Source organism: Lutra lutra, chromosome 6 (assembly GCF_902655055.1).
Source record: "Lutra lutra chromosome 6, mLutLut1.2, whole genome shotgun sequence".
Taxonomy (NCBI): Eukaryota; Metazoa; Chordata; class Mammalia; order Carnivora; family Mustelidae; genus Lutra; species Lutra lutra.
Window position 1 is genome coordinate 44,417,621 of NC_062283.1, and position 19,177 is coordinate 44,436,797.

Sequence of the window (19,177 nt, forward strand, 5' to 3'; positions counted from 1 at the left end):
AACCTTGTAATCCACAGTTTTTAAAATGTAACTTTTCAAGTTATTATTCATATAAAAAATAAATGTTTTCCTACCCTTTTGAAAGAATAACTAATCGCACTATTCAACATTACCTTTGTAATCAAATATCTATTAATATACAACTAAAAGCTGTGCAACTAAGACAGTTGGTCAAAGGAGAGCTTTGAAACTGAATTACACATTTAATCACATTATCCATTCAATTTTTATTGGTTATAAATGTCTGGAATAATATTGTCAGACACAGAGACATCGAAGAACAACTTCTAACGTTATTTATGGTTTACCTTCTTGGCATGATTTTCATTTGAGCAGAAAATATAGAGTAATAGTTTACATCCATTTGAAGTTGGAAAGGCGGAGAAGGTTTTCCTGCCCCTTATTAATAATAATTTCTCTGTGTGATGGTAGTTGAAGATATAATTTTTTGCCATTTTCAGACAGAGGAGAGAGATCCATGGCCCATATATACCCAAATTAACACATTATCTGAGTACTAGAGTGTTTGAATATTTTTGTGAAACAAAACACCAAAGCATTTATAAACTTAAGATGGTTGTCCCTATAACTTCTCCTCTAAAAAATGTACTTGTGTCTTGATTAATAAAAAGAGATGGATTTGATGAAATGTAAAACAGATTCTTATTAAATATAGAATACATAACATTTTTGAAGCACAAGAAGCTGACAGCACTTACTTAACATTATATATTAAAAACATTTTTTGGTGGCCCAAAGAGAATGGAAAGAATAGTAAGGAACGTTTTAGCTCTGAAAGTAGAGGGTGAAGAACATAGGAGAAATCTTTATTTTCTGTGAAAGTATTTTTTGTGAAAAGTAAAACTAGGATAAAGAAAATAATGAGATAACTCACAGACCACCAGAAAAGTCTTAAAAGCAAGCTTATACCAGGAAAAGAGAGAAGGAAAATATAAATAAAATTGGTGAGGAAGCAGAATGAAAGGAGGGCAATGGATTTTTTAATTTTCCAGCCATTTAATGAAGGGAATGGTATACTCCACCAGGTAAGAGGCAAGTAAAAATTTCACATATAGAAAAGCCTTTGCAGTCTTTGAGTTTGCAGAAGGACAGCTACCAGGATGTAAATTTCATTCTAAATTCATTACACATTAGGAATATAGAAGGAAGGGGCATGCTAATAAATCTGGGGTTAAATTTGTCTTTGAAATCGGAAGAACTAAAAACAAGAAGGATATGACCTAAAGGAAAATGTTAAAATCATGCAGAAAATTGAGAAATTGATGGAATTTGTTAATTTATGCAATAGACATAATACAAAAATTTTAGGGGATAAAATAAACCCTAAGGAATGCCACAGAGTGGAGATATTACAAACCTAGACAAAGGAAGAAAATATAGAGATAAATTTCTAAGGAAAGTATTATGGAGAATAACCTTTAAATGTAGTGATTGTTTTTGAGGGATAGGAATACTTTCCTTGGCTGGAGCTGAGGCTGGGATGAATGTAGCAGCGAGTCAGTCAGGTGACTATAGGACGGAGGAAAGTATATTTTGAAGAGAATAGCAAAAGTCAGTGGTTTATAACATGGTGCTGCATCGACAGCATTAGTATCACCTGGGAACTTACTGAAAATGAAAATTCTCAGGTTTTGGTACCAAATGCAGACCCGCTGAATCTCAAGCTTTGGAAACAAGGTCCAGTAATCTGTTTTAACAAGCCCTCCAGTGATTCTGAGTTTGGCTAACATTTGATTACCGATGACACAAACACACACCTGGAAACAAGGAAGGACATGTTCCTGTCATATATAATACAAGTTATTTTTTAACCTTTTGATTTTGTGCATGGCTTTAACTATTTTTAAATGCAACTATTACATTTTAACTATTGTAACTGTATTTTAAAATTGCATTTAAGTTTTTGAATACGAGTTTCTCACAAAATATAATTCCACATAACTATGACATAAAGAAATAAAACATTGTCTGCATCCCAGGTTTCTTCATATGCCTTCCAAGTAATTATCTCCTACCCTCAACTCCAAAGATAAAGATTGTCCTGAACTTTTACAGTTTACTTTTGTTTTTCTTCACTTGATTTTTAGATGAATAGAATTTTATGGTATGTTCTCTATTATGTCTAGCCTTTTTTATTCATGTTATATTTGTAAGAGTTTAGCTAAATACATAGCTGTGTGTTTTTTGATTGTATGAATATATCAACATTATATATCTGTTCTAATAATTGACATCATTTTGGCAATTTTCAGTTTGAGGCTATTATGAATGATGTTGCTACTATAAGCTTTCTTGCCCTTGTCTTTTTTTTTTGCTTTTTGTGAGGATGCACATACACACGTGTGTAGAATATATATACATGCATACATACATGCATCATATGCATATATATATGTATACATATGAAATATGTATACTTTCTAGTTATGGTTTCCAGTGGACTTTCTGATCATGGTTTATGTATGTATCTGTTAAATGTTAATAAATAATAACTCATTGTTTCTAAAGGGGTGGTGCTAACTTACAGTCCTATCAGCAGTATATGAAACTTCTCTTTGCTCCACATGCACACATCATTTTGCGTGTCATCAATTTTTATTACTCTCTGACAAGTATGTAGCTGCATTTATTTTGGTTTAATTTGTATGTCTATGTTCACTAATGATATTGAATACTTTTCATTTTTAATGGATATTTGATATCTTTTTTTGTGAAAATTCTATTTAAGTCTTTTATCTTTTTTTTTCCCTATTGACAGGCTTTATACATATACATACACACACACATATATATAAACGTATACTTATGTGTATATGTACTCATGCATATGTATATATACATACACATAGGCATGTATACACACACGTGTATTAAACATGCACATATGCATACATATACATATATAAATACATGTGTACACGTGTATATGTGCATATTCATATAGATACCCATGCATATGTATATATATAGTGTTTATGCAAAATATATACATTTACATTATATATTGTTGATGTATTTTTTATTGATTTGTTAGGAGCTCCTACTATGCTGTGTCTTTGCTAGTTACAGGTATTAAAAACATTTGCCAACTTCTCTTACTTGGTTTTCACTCTTTAAATGTAGTCTTTCAATAAACAGATGTCCTTATTTTTCATGAAATTTTTATGATTTCCTTCATGTCTCAGAAATCATACTTTTTTAGAATTTTTATTTTCTTACCTGTCACATTTAAATATACAACCTAACTGGATTGATGACTATTTTCATAAGATAAGATGAGAGGAGTCTTTTGTTGATTTGGTATGGATAGATAGTTAATGCAGCAAAATGTATTGAAATGGCCACTCTTAGAACTATTTACTTTCATTATTCTTCAGATTTATAGGCTACTTCTATTGATGTGAGATTATATTCATAGATTTTCTAAAAATTTCTGGTCTGAGAATGGATGTAACCTGATGTCTTTATTACTACTTTTCAATATCAGTGAATTTAATTACTCATATCTCATTTAAGATTCTTCCATTCTCGTTATGTTTAGTAAGGTATTTGCTATCAAGCTTAGAATAGCTTTTTGAGAAAGACTGGAAGATTTACTTTTTCCCTTTGCTCTAGAAATGTACTATTCAATACAGAGCTACTAACCACTTATGGCTTTGAGCACTTGGAATTTGGCTTTCAAATTGGGAAGTGATGTAAGTGAAAAATACTTTCCCACTCAAAAATTTAGTATGAAAAAAGTAAAATACAACATTAATAATGTTTTATATTGATGTTATAATATTTTTATTTGAGATCTATTGGGGTAAATTAAAAGTATATTTAAAATTAATTTTACTTGCTTTCTTTATTTTTTAAGGTAATTGCTAGAAAAATCTCAAAAGTCATGTGACATATTTTATTTCTGTTGAATAGGACTGTTCTAGATCATACTTCATGAAATTTTTTAAGTTTCACAGATTTTGAAGATTCAGAAAATCCAGGCTCAGTGTCCTTTTGGAGGATGGTTCTCTGATTATTTTCTTTTTTCTTTTTTTTTTTTTAAAGATTTTATTTATTTATTTGACAGAGAGAAATCACAAGTAGGCAGAGAGGCAGGCAGAGAGAGGAGGAAGCAGCTCCCTGCTGAGCAGAAAGCCCGATGTGGGGCTCGAACCCAGGACCTGGGATCATGACCTGAGCCGAAGGCAGCGGCTTAACCCACTGAGCCACCCAGGCGCCCCTGATTATTTTCTTTACAAGTTATATTTTATAATATTGATATATTAATGATCCCATACTTATTTATGTTAATTTTGGTATATGCTTTTCATATTTCAGTTTTTACTAACATAGAATTCTTAATTATTTTATTATATTTTAATCTCCTTGATAATAATTATCAGAAGATTGACATTATTTTTTTAAAACACATCTCATCTTTTAATAATCCATGAATTGTACATTTCTACCCTATTTTCTTTCTAGCAGTATCTCTGCTCCAGAGAGGGTGTGTTCCCTATTTTGCAACACTTCCTTTGAAATACTGACTCTATTCTTTTTTTTTAAGGTTTTTTTTTTTTAAGATTTTTATTTATTTATTTGACAGACAGAGATCACAAGCAGGCAGAGAGGCAGGAAGAGAGAAGGAGAGGAAGCAGGCTCCCTGCTGAGCAGAGAGCCCAATGAGGGGCTCGATCCCAGGACCCTGGGATCATGACCTGAGCCAAAGGCAGAGGCTTTAACCCACTGAGCCACCCAGGTGCCCTGGAATACTGACTCTTTTCATGCGTGTCTTATGAATTGTTTTATTTTCAATTTCACTAAGAAACATCTGTTTGTCTGACATTACATAAGAAGTACTTTCAACCAGAAATTAGGCAGATCCTTGTTCAAATCTTTAAAGCTTTGATTAAACATGAAAATGAAATTAAATTTATAGAGGCTTTACTCATCTATCTAATTGGGGATATAGTCACTGTAACCTCAAGACAGATACTTTCAGTATTGATAGCAGATCATCTTTCCATTTTTTTGTTAATATAAATTGTTACTGTTGCTCAAAAGAACTTTTCTAATTGGAAATGCAGTTTCTCTATTAGAAAAACTTTCATTTATTAAGTGAAAATTTTGGAAGGTGAATAGTACTTACTTTCATATATCCCAACCTAAAATTGCACAGTGGGATATGTGATACTTATGTGTATATATACACATTTTTTTTCAATGCATGCCTAGAGTCTAACTTGGATTTCACCATTCCGGTCCCATAGTCTAGCTCAGTGTCTAGAAACCTTCTTGATTTCAGCCTTCTGTTGCTCAGAGTTCAAGGATGTGAATGGATTTATTTTAGGAGCCACACATTTTGGCTTCTATGTCTGTGTGTGTGTGTGTTGTTTTTTTTTTTTTTAATTGTTCTTTGCATGATTTATATGTCTTTAGGTACTTCTCTAAATATAGTCTTACATTTTGTGTTTCTTTCATTCTTCAAAGTTTCTTATTAGTAATGTAAGGATAATATATGCCTTGAACTGTATCTTTCATGTGCCTAATCATCTCACCCACGATGGACATCTTAGTCAACTTGGGCTGCTATCACAATAACCATAGATTGGGTGGCTACAAACAACAGAAATTCATTTCTCACAGTTCTGGAGGCTGGAAGTCCAAGATCAGGGTGTTACCATGGTCAGGTTCTAGTGAAGGCCATCTTCCAGGATGCAGACTTCCAATTTCTCATTGTATCCTCACATGACTGATAGCAGAGAGGAAAAGCAGCTCCTGACTAAAAGGACCTTAATCCCACTCATGAGGGTTCTAGCCTTATAACTTCATCTAATCCTAAATTTTAATTACTTTCCAAAGGCCCTACCTCCTAATACAATCACATCAGGGAAAGGGTTTCAACATAAGAATTTGGGGGAGACACAAACATTTGTTTTGTAACAATGGGTTAATGGCAATGTCTATCTCACAAAATTGCTTAGGTTAATACTAATAAAGTGCTTAAAAAATAAAAGTAAAATAGTCATTCTCATGTATCATCTACAGCTGCTTTCATGATACAATAGCAGAGTTTGAGACCCTAAGGCCCACAAGGTCTAAAATAATTATTCTCTGACTCTTTAGAGAAAATAAATATACAGATCTTTGCTGTAAAGGAAAATACTAGTTCATCTCTGTAATAGGGTTTAGGCTCAATCCTACTAATTTGAATGGAAGAGCAGAGTAGTGAGAGCTACACATTAGGAACTTAACAAAGTTGATATTTTTAGCTGTTAAAAATCTCACACCATGCATGACTGAAACTGAATAACATGAGAATAAGAGTACTTAAATGGTTTTTGTTAAAGTGTGCATAAAATAAATAATTTCAAAGTCCTTATTTATTTACCAAAATATCTAAATATAAACCCTTTACGCAATTACTTCTGGCATAAATGAATATTAAGTATTTACGTTGAATATTCTTTTTTTGAATCAATTATTCATCTTGACAAGTCTTAAAACTATAATCAAACTATAATAAAAAAAACTATAATCAAACATGGGTCAACAAGTTAGCTATTTTTCTCTAATTTTCTTGTGTTTGCTGCTTACTTCACTTTTCTAGTCCTTGCAAAGTACTCCTAGCAACCATTTCTTCCTCTTCCCATAGGAATGAAAGGCAAATTACTCTTCCATGGGTGATGCCTTTGTGTGGCCTATCCTTCAAGTACAATAGCTTCATTCTTACATGAAAGTGGGCTGAAATGAATTTACATGAATAAAATGTCCAACTAACTGCACTGCATTATTTTACACAGAATTACTTTGGAAATTTTTGACACTTCATTAGAGGATTGACCAAAAGAACTTATTGAAATCACAATAAAATGAGATGATCTTCCATTCATTGTGATTTTTTTTTAATGGATACATGCACATTGTTTGCTTTATAGAAGCCCCATTATGATTTCCATTAAAATGAAAGTTACTTAGCTGATTTAATAGAATTTTTGCTAAAGTATTTTAGTTTAAAGTATTTGGGTTATGTGTGTATGGTTGTGTGTTACTTTTATTTATTTTTTTGATATAAATATGACAATTGCTGTGGCACCTGGGTGCCTCAGTCATTAAGCATCTGCCTTCATCTCAGATCATGAATCCTGGGATCAAGTGACACACTGGGCTCCCTGCTCTGCAGGAAGCCTGTTTCTCCCTCTCCCACTCCCATTGCTTGTATTCCCTCTCTCACTGTCTCTCTCTGTCAAATAAATAATTTTTAAAAAATAAAATAAAAATAATTATTGATATCTATAATTTTTGTTTAATATTGCATTCTCTCAATATTCTTGACAACCTATCATACCTATCTTTTCTCCTCAAACCTCCATCTCTTTGATTATACTCCATTGAGGTCTTCCTTTCACATTCCAACAAAACTTAGAAGCAATCAGAAAAAGACTTTCAGGCTCCACCTACACACCCCATCAACTTAATTCTTTACCTATCTAACTCAGTCTCTCTTCATACAATGGTGCCTTCCACCTGCAGCTAATCCTTCTACCTGTGGATAGGATCCCATGTGTCTCTCTACCCTACTCGAATACATTAATCCAGAAACCATCCTCTTTCCTGTGTTGATTGTTAATATTTCCTCCCTAAACAGTTTAACCCCCCATCTTTTCATAAACTTGCTTTGAAAGACTCCAAAGCCTCTTTAGTTCCTACCTCATATCACTGTTCTTCATGAAATAAAATTTAAAAGAGGTATTTAGAATAGTGCTTCATAAATTTTACTTTAGATATTAATCATTTGGGACTTCAGGTAAAATCAGGTATTCCTTCAGTGGAGTCTGGTATTCTGCATTTATAAAGAAATTCAGGTGAAATTTCGACGCTACCACATCAGAGATTACTAAACTTTGAGTAACCAGGAGTTTTATACATCCTTCTCATTCTCTCTCGAACCCACACAAGTAAGTGTTTTTGCTCACTACTCCACAGAAACATCATACTAATGGCTGTTTAAAACCCCATTGCTAAACATAATTTCTAATTAATTCAGTTTAATTATTCATCTTATTTTAGCTATTAGCAGCATTTGATATACTTTGTATTTTTGACATATTTCTTCACTCAACTTCTGGTGTACCACACTCTTTTATCTCCTGCTTCCTTACTCCTTGGTTATTTCTTCTCAATCCCTTTTCAGATACTTCTTTATGTCTACAATCCTTACTGTATATTGACATGCACCAAGAATTAAACTTCAAAACTCTCTTCTCTATCCACATTTATTTCCTCAGAAATCCATTCCAGTCTTTTGGATTTAAATACTATTTATATGCTAGAGAATCTCAACTTAAATCTCCAGTTCAGGCTTCACTCCTAAACTCCAGATCACTATGATTAACTGTCTATAAGATATCTTCACTCATATGTGTAATATAGATCTCTAAATCAACATGTTTAAAACTAAATTCCACTTTCTTCTCCCAAATCCCATTTTCTTATCTCAGGGTGGGGGGGAACAGTCAACCAACCAACAAATAACCAACCTACCTCACTTTCTGGTTGGTCACATTAAAAAAAAAAAATGAGTATCCTTATCTTTTCTTCTCTTTAAATCTATCAGCAAATCTAGCAGTATTTATCTCCAAAATATATTTAGAGTGTGATCTTTCTCATTGTCATCTTCATTAGCATCTTAATTCAACTTCTGTAATGTCATGTCTGGAATATTACAGTAATCTAAAACCCAGTCTCTCTGTTTTCCTTCTTGGCCATATATAATCTACTTTTAAGGTAATCTTTTTAAAATGTGAGATTATGCCAAACCTCAGCCCCAAATGCTCCATTGTGTTTCCATAAAATTTAAAATAAAAGGCATTTTATTTTGCATCCTCTTATTGACTCAGTCTTCTAGCTTTCTTTCTGTTTTTGAAAACCATAAGGATAGCCTCAACTCAGTTTTCACACTTGCTGTTGTGTCTGCTGAAGTGTTCTTTGTCCATTTATTCACTCATGCATTCATTCAACAAGTACTTATGGAAAGTTTGGTGTGGGGCAACAGCGTTGGATTTGCTTATGAAATGTCAGTTAACAAAACAGACAAAATTACCTATGTGATTGGAGATTATATTTGAATGAAAGCATTAAATCATAAATATAACAAATCCTTATGGTATATATTATTTTAGAAGATGATATATATTATTTTAGAAGGTGATATGTACTTTAAAAAATAAAAAAAATATATGAAGGTGAGGGGAGTTGTGTTCAATTTACTCTTTTGCAAAATAGCCATAAGATTCATGTCTCTCTCTCTATAGGTCTGTTATTTCCCTCATCATTGAGGCTTTCCTTGCCTACTCTATACAAAATGACCATACCCTCCAGAACTCCTTATTTCAAACACACTGCCTCCTTTTTCTCCATAATATTTATCACCATTAAACATACTATATATTCATTTACTTGTCTTTTACATCTATTCTATTTCTATGTAAATTCATGATTTCATGAGGTCAAAATCTGTTTTGTATATTACTAGATTATTGATACAATATGAGTATTGGTAAATACAGCATTAATCTAAATTACTGAATCAGAGTATTGTTTTACTTATTTCATATTTGTGGGGAAGAGCATGTTTAAGTAAGAAAAGTCTGATTAATTTAGGAGTGTAGTATTTATATATTTATCTTTCCATTAAGCATTTGCTTAAAATGAACAACCATGGCATTGCTGGGGAATAAAATGGAGACTATTATCAGACTCAGGAATCCTGGGAAAATTGAGAGGTGATTGTATCAGATAGATTAAAAAGCCAAGACGGAAAAAAACATAGGTTGAAACATTTCACTATAACATGCTTTTGCAGTGGAAAGAGCAGCTCTGCCTATTTTGAAATCTTGGAGATATTCCAAGATCAGAGTCAAACTTGTAAGACTGGGTCACTAGACAATCTTTAGGAAAATTAAAAACACCAGTAGGAACAGTTGGGATAACTATCTCAGAAAAAATCTTAGTGTAGACAAGAAATCTATAAGGAAAATCAGAGAAAATACAGGCATAGGCTAATTCTATGCAAGGAGGACTTAGAGGAGAAAAAGATTTAAAAAAGGAAATCCTAAAGTAAGCACAGTCAATGGTCATGTTAATCAGAGTTTTGTGGAATTAAAGCCTCCAGAAGACAGGAGGTGATCTCATCCTGGGAAAATCAGGTGTCAGTATATCCACCTAGCTATCCACCATGACCCTCCCTTATGATCAGAAAAATTAATTCCTATACAAGAGTCTGCATTTACTAACACTTAGAGGAGAAATTCTAAACTGAACAAAAATAAGCACTATTCTATTTGCTTGTGAAGTTAGTTAACAGACAAAATTACCTACCTGAATGGAGTTTATATTGAATTAAATTCAGATTGCTAAGTTGCTCCTACTAAGTAGGCTATTTTTTTTTAGATATATATCATACTTCTTTAAACTTTTTGCATGATTTCTGCCTTATGTGGCTGCTTGTATAAAACATAACAAAAGCAAAATGTAACATTCTATTCAAATTCATCATCAGCTTACAGTGAACATGTGCCTTAGCATTTTAATAAGTCTAAGATGGAAAGATATGTTGCCTACCTTTGCATTTACACTCCAGTAATTGTTTTTACATTGAACAGGTTTTTTTTTAATGCCCCATATTTTGATATAAAATGGTTTATTTTCACATGGTGACTTACACAAACACTTTAATAGAATGAAGAAATAGAAACAGAACCTATATATTCTAGGCCACACTAATCCATACCTATAAATGGCCATTCTTAATTTTCATTCCCAATATCAGCCCCTAATATTCCCAGTATACCCATTCTCATATTTTGTGTTTGCAAATCGTCCCTAGCACATCTACTTTATGTATTTTTCTTGCCAGAACCAGTAAATAACAACTGAAACATTCTACTAATGTTGCTTTTTTTTTCCAACCTCTTCTGCTATACCTATTAAATAAGCATGCATTCAAGTTGCTCTTATGTTACATCAGGTGATACTTTATAATGTGGATTATTATCTTTTCACCCTTTCACATTTCCTTGCTGCTCACCACTCATTAAACTTAGGCCATAAATTTTAAGTTCTTGCTATAGCAGAACCCAATTTGGTAAAATATTTTGTAATGGTCATATTAGGCTGGGTCATGTTGAATTAAGTAATATACCTTAAACCAGTTTTTTTTTTTTTTTAATTATTCACACGGAGGTTATTGAATACCTGGTGCCTCTGCAGGGTAAAACTTTTCCAAGTAGCAACTCAGTAATCCAGTCTGATGAAATATTTTAGATATACCAACTAGAACATGTGACCCCAGGTGGCCAGTGCAAGAAGGTAAGTGATGGAAGGAAGTATATTAGTGCTTAAAGGCTTTGGCTTGGCCTAGATGCCCAGAATTTCTAAAAAGATCACATTGTCTAGAACATATATGGGTGGATAAGAAGTTCAGATAGCCATTGGAAGAACTGATAAGCTTTACTGTCTCTGCCAGTGTTACAAAATCAATCTGATTGTCATTAATGAGGTATCAGCTACCAGGCTGCTGAGTCTTTCTTCACTATTTGGTTGATTGGTTGATCATTTCTGGCTACTGTGATTCTTTGCTACATCCCATGCTACTTTGCACCAAGTATGTGCAAAAATTTCTTTTTAATTATCCATAAACAATGCTAAATCCACACCATCACATGCATAATATGACATTACTGAAAGGATAATAAAGAGAAGTTAAGTCAGGAAATGTATGCTTAGACACTAGATGAGTTGGACAACATTTAGACTAGCTCATACAAATACCCAGTTGGCCCTGAGGTCAGGACCTGCTCTTAGGGGAACACTTAAATCTCTGTTCAACAAGAGAGCCTAAATATATTTCCTTTATTAGAATCCAGGCCTCAAGTTCCGGAGGCCAAGGGGAAGAGCCTCTTTTCATCCTTGTGAATCTCGACTTTTTTTACAATACTAATCTATGATGAATGACATTTCCAAAATCCATTCTTTTCTGAGAAATCATCTCCCTTCTTCATGATCTATTTTGCCCAAAATGTCCACAAAGGGCAATATATCAGATCACAAGAAAGAGTACATTTCCCTGAATCTTGCCATTCTCTTTTGAATAATAGCATATGTGAAGCTTCTTAAGTACAATTTGATTAGTGTTTAGGAAATCACAGTTTGGCCTGCAACTTTAATGTCTTAGAAGCAACCACTTTCTATTTAAAGAACACCACGACCAACACAATCACACGTAATTAATATTCTTTATATTTCTTAATTACCCATGCAGTATATCTTCTTATATTCTTAACTTACTACTTTTCATATGCTATGTCATATACTATGACATTATTAACAAAAATAAGCCGAGTTGTTTTGAAAACTGTTTTATAGCAGAAAACATTCAGAACATAATGACTGAAGGAGAGTTCTTAGACATGATGCCAAAGCACAATCCATGAAAAAATAATAAATGCATAAATAAATAAACTGGAAGTCATCAAAAATTTTTATCTAGAAATTCCCCATTAAGAGGATGAAAAGATAAACAACAGACCTGCAAACTGCATACATAACAAAAGATTCATGCTTAGACTATATAATTTTGTTTGTAGAAGAAGCCAAGTAAATAATTATTTTTTATCTTTTTTAATATTCCACATATAATGTTGGACAACATAATGTTGTACATAGAGTTGTAATATTGGACTAATGTTAAAATAAATTTATATTTGAGTCTTTTACCTTTTTTTTTAAAGATTTTATTTATTTATTTGACAGACAGAGATCACAAGTAGGCAGAAAGGCAGGCAGAGAGAGAGGAAGGGAAGCAGGCTCCCTGCCGAGCAGAGAGCCCTATGAGGGGTTCAATCCCAGGACCCTGGGATCATGACCTGAGTCAAAGGCAGAGGCTTTAACCCACTGAGCCACCCAGGTGCCCCACCTTTTTTTTTTTTTTTTTTTTTTTTTAACAGAACTAATCTAGTGTGGTGAAAGAGCATAGAGTTATAACGGGATTAAGTGGAATGCACAAAATTTTATTACTAATTTGTCATTAATTAAGCAATCATGTGACATGTGGCAAGTTGCTTAATCTCTAGAAAAATTTGTTTAACTTAGAAGAAAATGAAAATACAAACTGGAATTATGGCTCTTTGTAAATCCCAGATTTGTCTTAAGGAATTTATAAAAAAATATGGATGCTTATTCTATATGAAATGCCAAGATTACATACATATAAGACAATATCATGCACAAAATTTCCTCCCATGATGCTAATATTTATGTCTTAAATACAATTAAATGTCATTCCCTATATTTAATTATTGAATAGGAGAATATGATGTTAATATATAACATTGAGAAATAAATATTCATTTCTTTGTGTGAGCAAAATAATTATTCATGTACTGATTTCCTGAAATTAAAAGTTGCTTTATTTTAATATAATAATGTCAATGGTGTGGTCACTCAACATCTCATACTATCTTTATGCTGTTATATTTTAGAATTTAATTCACAATCCAAACTTCAAATGAATTAGCAACATGTCATTTAAGTGGGATTTTTTTTGTCTTGCATATTGTTGCTAAGTAATTTAATTTTTCATAACTAAATATTTCTTAATGTTCCTATTCACATAATAATGAATGGGTTTGATATAATTTTTTTTTTCTAATAAACATGTTACATGCTTGTAAGCTTTGGAGTATATAGTGAATTGGTTGATAAGGTTTATGAACTTGGAAAACAAACACTTTTAAAAATTTTCTGTGGAGGGTTGCCTGGGTGGCTCAGTAGGTTAAGCCTCTGCCTTTGGCTCAGGTCATGATCTCAGGGTCCTAGGATCAAGTCCGTCATCAGGCTCTCTGCTCAGCAGGGAGCCTGCCGCCCCCCACCTTCCTGCTTCTCTGCCTTCTTGTGATCTCTCTCTAGGTCAAATTAAAAAAAAAAAATCTTTAAAAAAAAATTCTATGAATAATTTCTGGAGGCCACCTGTGCAATTTTTAAGAGAAAGTCAGATACTTCTCCATTCAGCTCTAACATGTGTGAATAGCCCAAAGCCCTGTTCAGGCTCACAAGAATAAAAAAGTAAAAATTGTTTTTTGAAATCTAATAATTAACAGATATAGTAAAAACTGTTAAGCCACTACTGTAGTTACTTTTTATTGCCACTATAATGTGCCTTATGACAACAGATTGAATAAAATCTTACAAAATTTTCTCAACTCTGCAGTGAAACACCTAGTGATCCAGGTCTTATAAAAGCTGCAGTGCAACTTCTAGGCCTTAATAACATCCATTACTTTATTAATTCTATTCACATGATTTTATCAGTGTGGGGACAAGAAGGAGGTAAGTGACTTGTCCAGGGCACAGACTTTAAGGAGACACTCATTCTAATGTTGCAGCAAGTACCAAACATGAACTTGCTTAACTTTGCTATTGGTAGGCAATATATAAACACATGAACATAGCCATAAAATAACTTTTAATAAATCTGAAATACTTAAAATTCAGGCCAGAAAATGCAAATCCGTAGAAACAAAAATGAGATTAGTGGGTGCAAAGACATTGAGGAAAGGGCAGCTGAAAATTATCAATAATCATGGGTTTCTTGTTGAGGTGATTGAAATATTTTAGAATTATGTAGTGGTGATGGTTGCACAACATTGTAAAAATATATTTTTAAAATTAACCCTCTGGTTTATACTCATTTAAAACAACTAAACAGAAGAAAAAATAAAATAAAATTCAGACAATATATGTTTACAAATTTTAAAGAGAATTAAATTAGAAATCAACAGCAGAAACTTCAGGGAAATCTCAAAATATTTGGAAATTAAATTTTTAAAATAAACTACTCAAAGAAGCAATCACACACACATATATACACACATATCAAAAGTTATTAAATGTAGCTAAAACTATGATTATAAGGAAATACATAGTTCTAAATTCCTACTTTAAAAGAGAAAAAGTCTTGAGGGGTGTCTAGGTGTCTCAGTGTTTCAGCATCTGCCTTTAACTCAGGTCATGATCTCAGGGTCCTGGGATTGAGCCCCACATTGGGCTCCCTGCTCAGTGGGGAGGCCGTTTCTCCCTCTCCCTCTGCCTCTCCAAGGCTTGTTCTCTCTCTCCCTGTCTCCCTCTCTCAAATAAATAAATGAAATCTTTAAAAATGAAAAAAAAAAGTCTCAAATCAATATTCTCAGCTTCTACCTTAAATAACTAGAAAAAGAACATAAACTGGACCACAAACACACAAAAGAGAAGAAATGATTAGTGGGAAAATCACTAAAACATGTGAGAAAAATCAATGAAACCAAACATTGATATTTGAGAAAAATAAAATGAATATATCTTCAGTTGGAGTAACTGAGAAAAAATAAGGGGAGGCACACATCAATAAAACCAGTGTTTAAAGTGGGCACATTATTAGTGACCATTCAAAATGAATGGATTATAAGGAAATACTGTGAACACTGTTATACAAACAGATTAGACTACTTAAACTAAATAGACAATTTTAAAAAGACACAAATTACTAAAAATGTCTCAAGAAGAAATAGAAAACCTGTATAGACCTAGCAAATAAGGAAGGGATTAGTACAAGTCCTTACAAACCATTCACAAAGAAAAGGAGGAAAAGAAGTAAAATGAATACTTTTTAACTCATTTTATGATGCTGGTATTATTCTCATACTAAAACCAGGAAAAGACAGCACAAGACAAGAAAACTAAAAACAAGTATCATTTATGAATATAAATTGAATATCCTCAACAAAATAAGAGTACATCCAATCCAGTAACATAATACTATTTTTGTGCTCTGACAAAATGCAGTTTTTCCCCGGAAGGCAAAATTGGTTTAACATCTGAGAGATGAATAAATTTGATACTATGTTACTAAAAAATAAAAAAAAAAAGAACAAACCATACAATACTCTCAATAGATAGAAAAACCACTTGAAAAAATGTAACACACATTATTATAAAATTCAAACAAATTAGAGAACAAATCTCTCTCAACCTGATAAAAATTATTTGTGACAATTGTCCAGTTAATATCATACTGATAATGTCAAGCTGACAAATTTTCCTTTTAGAATGAAAACAAAAGTGATGTCCACTTTCATCATTTGTAGTTAACATTGTACAGGATGTTCCAGACTCTTTGATGGGGAGAACAAAAGAACATACAGGTTGAAAAGAAAGAAGTGAAACTATCTTTATTAACATGTGATAATATCTCATATGTAGAAAATCCTAAGGAATCAAAAAAAAAAAAAAAAGACTACTAGGCTAATTAGTTTATGAAGTTTGCAGAATACAAAATAACATACTAAAGTTAATTGCATTTCTATATACTAGCAACAAAATCTACAAAATCAAAATAAGAAGATATTTCCTTTACAATAATATCAAAAGAATAAATGCATTGGTACAAATTTAATTAATTAAATGCAAGACTTTAACTGAAAACTCCACAACTTTGCTGAGAAAGATGAAAGAAAACATAAACAAATGCAGAGATATTTCATATTCATTGATTGGAACTTCATATGTTAATATGACAATTATTCCCAATTTTATCCATTGACTCATTAAAATATTTATCAACTTTCCACCAGGCTTTTGTGTAGAAATTGACAAATTCATACAAAATTTTATGTGAAAGTGCAAAAACAAAAACCAACTACAACAAAAAAAGAAAAAAATTGGATGACTGCCTAATTTCAAAACTTGATATCAAACTCCATTGATGTAGATAGTGTGTTAGTGCATATGGATAAATAAATATGCCAGTGGGACAGAACTGAGAATCAGAAGAAAACTGTTATGTTTATGGCCAGTTGATTTCTGAAGTAGTAAAAAAGGCAATTAAATGGACAAAGGGCAATCTCTAAAAAAATTACTGGAGCAATTATATTTCAACATTAATTAATTAAAAATAAAATATATATGAAATAACTCATTGTCTCACACCATATTAAAACAAAACACAAAAATAAAAAAAATGGAATTGTTTGGAGCTTTAAATCTAAGAACTAAAATCATAAATGTCTGATAAAACATAAGAGAAAATTTTTATTACCTTTGGCTAGACAAAGAGTTCTTATGTGACACCAAAGCATGATCTATTAAAGAAAACATTACAAGTTGTATTTAATGAAACTAAAAATATGTGTAATTTGGTCTTAAAACTTTCCTATCAAAAAGTCACTAACTAAGAACATGAAAAGAAAGTCGCAACAAGAAAAGGACAAAGTATTTGTGGTCACTTTTTTAATGATAAAATCGTATTCAGAATATACAAATTCACTTGTTGCTCAATATTAAGAAAATAAATAATACAATGTTTACAGTCTACATGTACCAAAAGAAATGGCATTAGGGAAGATATACAAATGTTTATACAATAAATGTATGAGGAGGTACTCAAAATTGTTACTCTTATAGAAATGCAAATATGAAACCACAGGTGATATGATTTCACACCCCCTAGAAAGCTATAATAAAGAAGATAGACAATATCAATGTTGGCAAGAATCGTAGAGGCAGGATATCTTATACACTGCTAATGTGAACGTAAGCTGGCAACAGCCTCTTGTAAAACAGTTTGGCAGTTTCTTAAGAAGTTACTCAGCTATTTACCATACACTTCAACGAAGAAATTTTTATAAGAGATATGAAAATTATATCCACCCAAATACTTGCTCATGAATTCATTTCATAAAAGTTAGTTGCCAAGAGAGTAGATCTTAAAAGTTCTCATCACAAGAAAAAAATTGTAACTGTGTGGTTATAAATGTTAACTAGACTTATAGTGGTGATCGTCATATATATATATATATATTATATATATATTATATATATATATACACATATACACACACACACACCACACACATATATATATATCATTATGTTGTACACTTAAAACTAATGTAATGTTGGGGACGCCTGGGTGGCTCAGTTGGTTAAGCTGCTGCCTTGGCTCGGGTCATGATCCCAGCATCCTGGGATAGAGTCGAGCACAAAGAGCACATCGAGCTCTTTGCTCGGCGGGGAGCGCTGCTCTCCCTCTGCTCTGCTGCTACTCTGTCTGCCTGTGCTGGTGGTGCTCTCTCGCTCTCCTCTCTCTCTCTGACAAATAAATAAATCTTTAAAAAACAAAAAACAATGTAATGTTGGCTTCAGAGGGAATTCTACCAAATTAAAAAAATAATAATATGTTATTACGTCACTTATCGCTCAGTAAAAAAATGTTAAAAGTGGAAACAACCCAAATGTTTACCAAATGATGAACGAATAAACAAAGTGTATACATAGTGAATTACATGTAACTACTGATACAAGATACAACATGACAAATCCTCAAGAACTTTATCTCAAGCAAAAGAAACCAAGCACAAGAAACAACATATTGTACCATTTCATTTATAGAAATGTGCAAAGAAAGCAAATCTATAGAGACAGAAAAATTAATGGTGCCTGTGGCTGGACACAAAGAGTGACAATTAAAAGAGCTCTTCTTTGGGTAATGGAATATGCTAAAACTGAATAGTGCTGATGGTCAAATATCTCTACACATTTGCAAAGTTACAGAATTATAGACTCGTAATGGGTAAATTTTATGATACATAAATTATGCCATGCTAAATCTTTTTTTTTAATAAATTCTGAAGACCTTCTCTGTAATGAGTTTTGCCATTCTATGTTCATATTTTCTTTGTGTGTGTGATCCTTTAAGGTCCGTCCTGTGAGGAGTCAATGGAATGTTATATTTCTCAGTCTTGTTGGAAAGGGAATATTTGCCAAAATAAAAGCTCTGTTTACATTTGTGAATGCCCAGAAGGATTTTTTGATGAAAAACTGTGAAACTGATATGTACAAATGTTCATCAATGCCATGTCAGAATGATGCAGACAACATTCATATTCCAAATGTAGTCTGAATCTAAGAAAGTGATTTATATATATTTACTATTGCCAAACCATCTGAAAAGTACAAATAATTCAAGTTTCATTAACGTATTATAATTTCAAAATCAGAAATATCAGAAAAGATACTTCATTTGTTGATTTTCATGTTTTCCCATTTTAAATACAAACCCCAATTACAAACAAACTTCAGT

General features: G+C 32.2%; 1 protein-coding gene across 1 annotated transcript in view; it reads left to right on the top strand.

Annotated features, from left to right (window-relative positions):
• The window catches only part of EYS (eyes shut homolog), a 1,828,849-nt gene that overhangs the window by 208,896 nt on the left and 1,600,776 nt on the right, over positions 1-19,177 (top strand). The window contains 2 exon segments of the mRNA XM_047734324.1: positions 18,794-18,912; positions 18,914-18,988. Of these exon segments, the coding sequence (XP_047590280.1) occupies positions 18,794-18,912; positions 18,914-18,988 (194 nt within the window).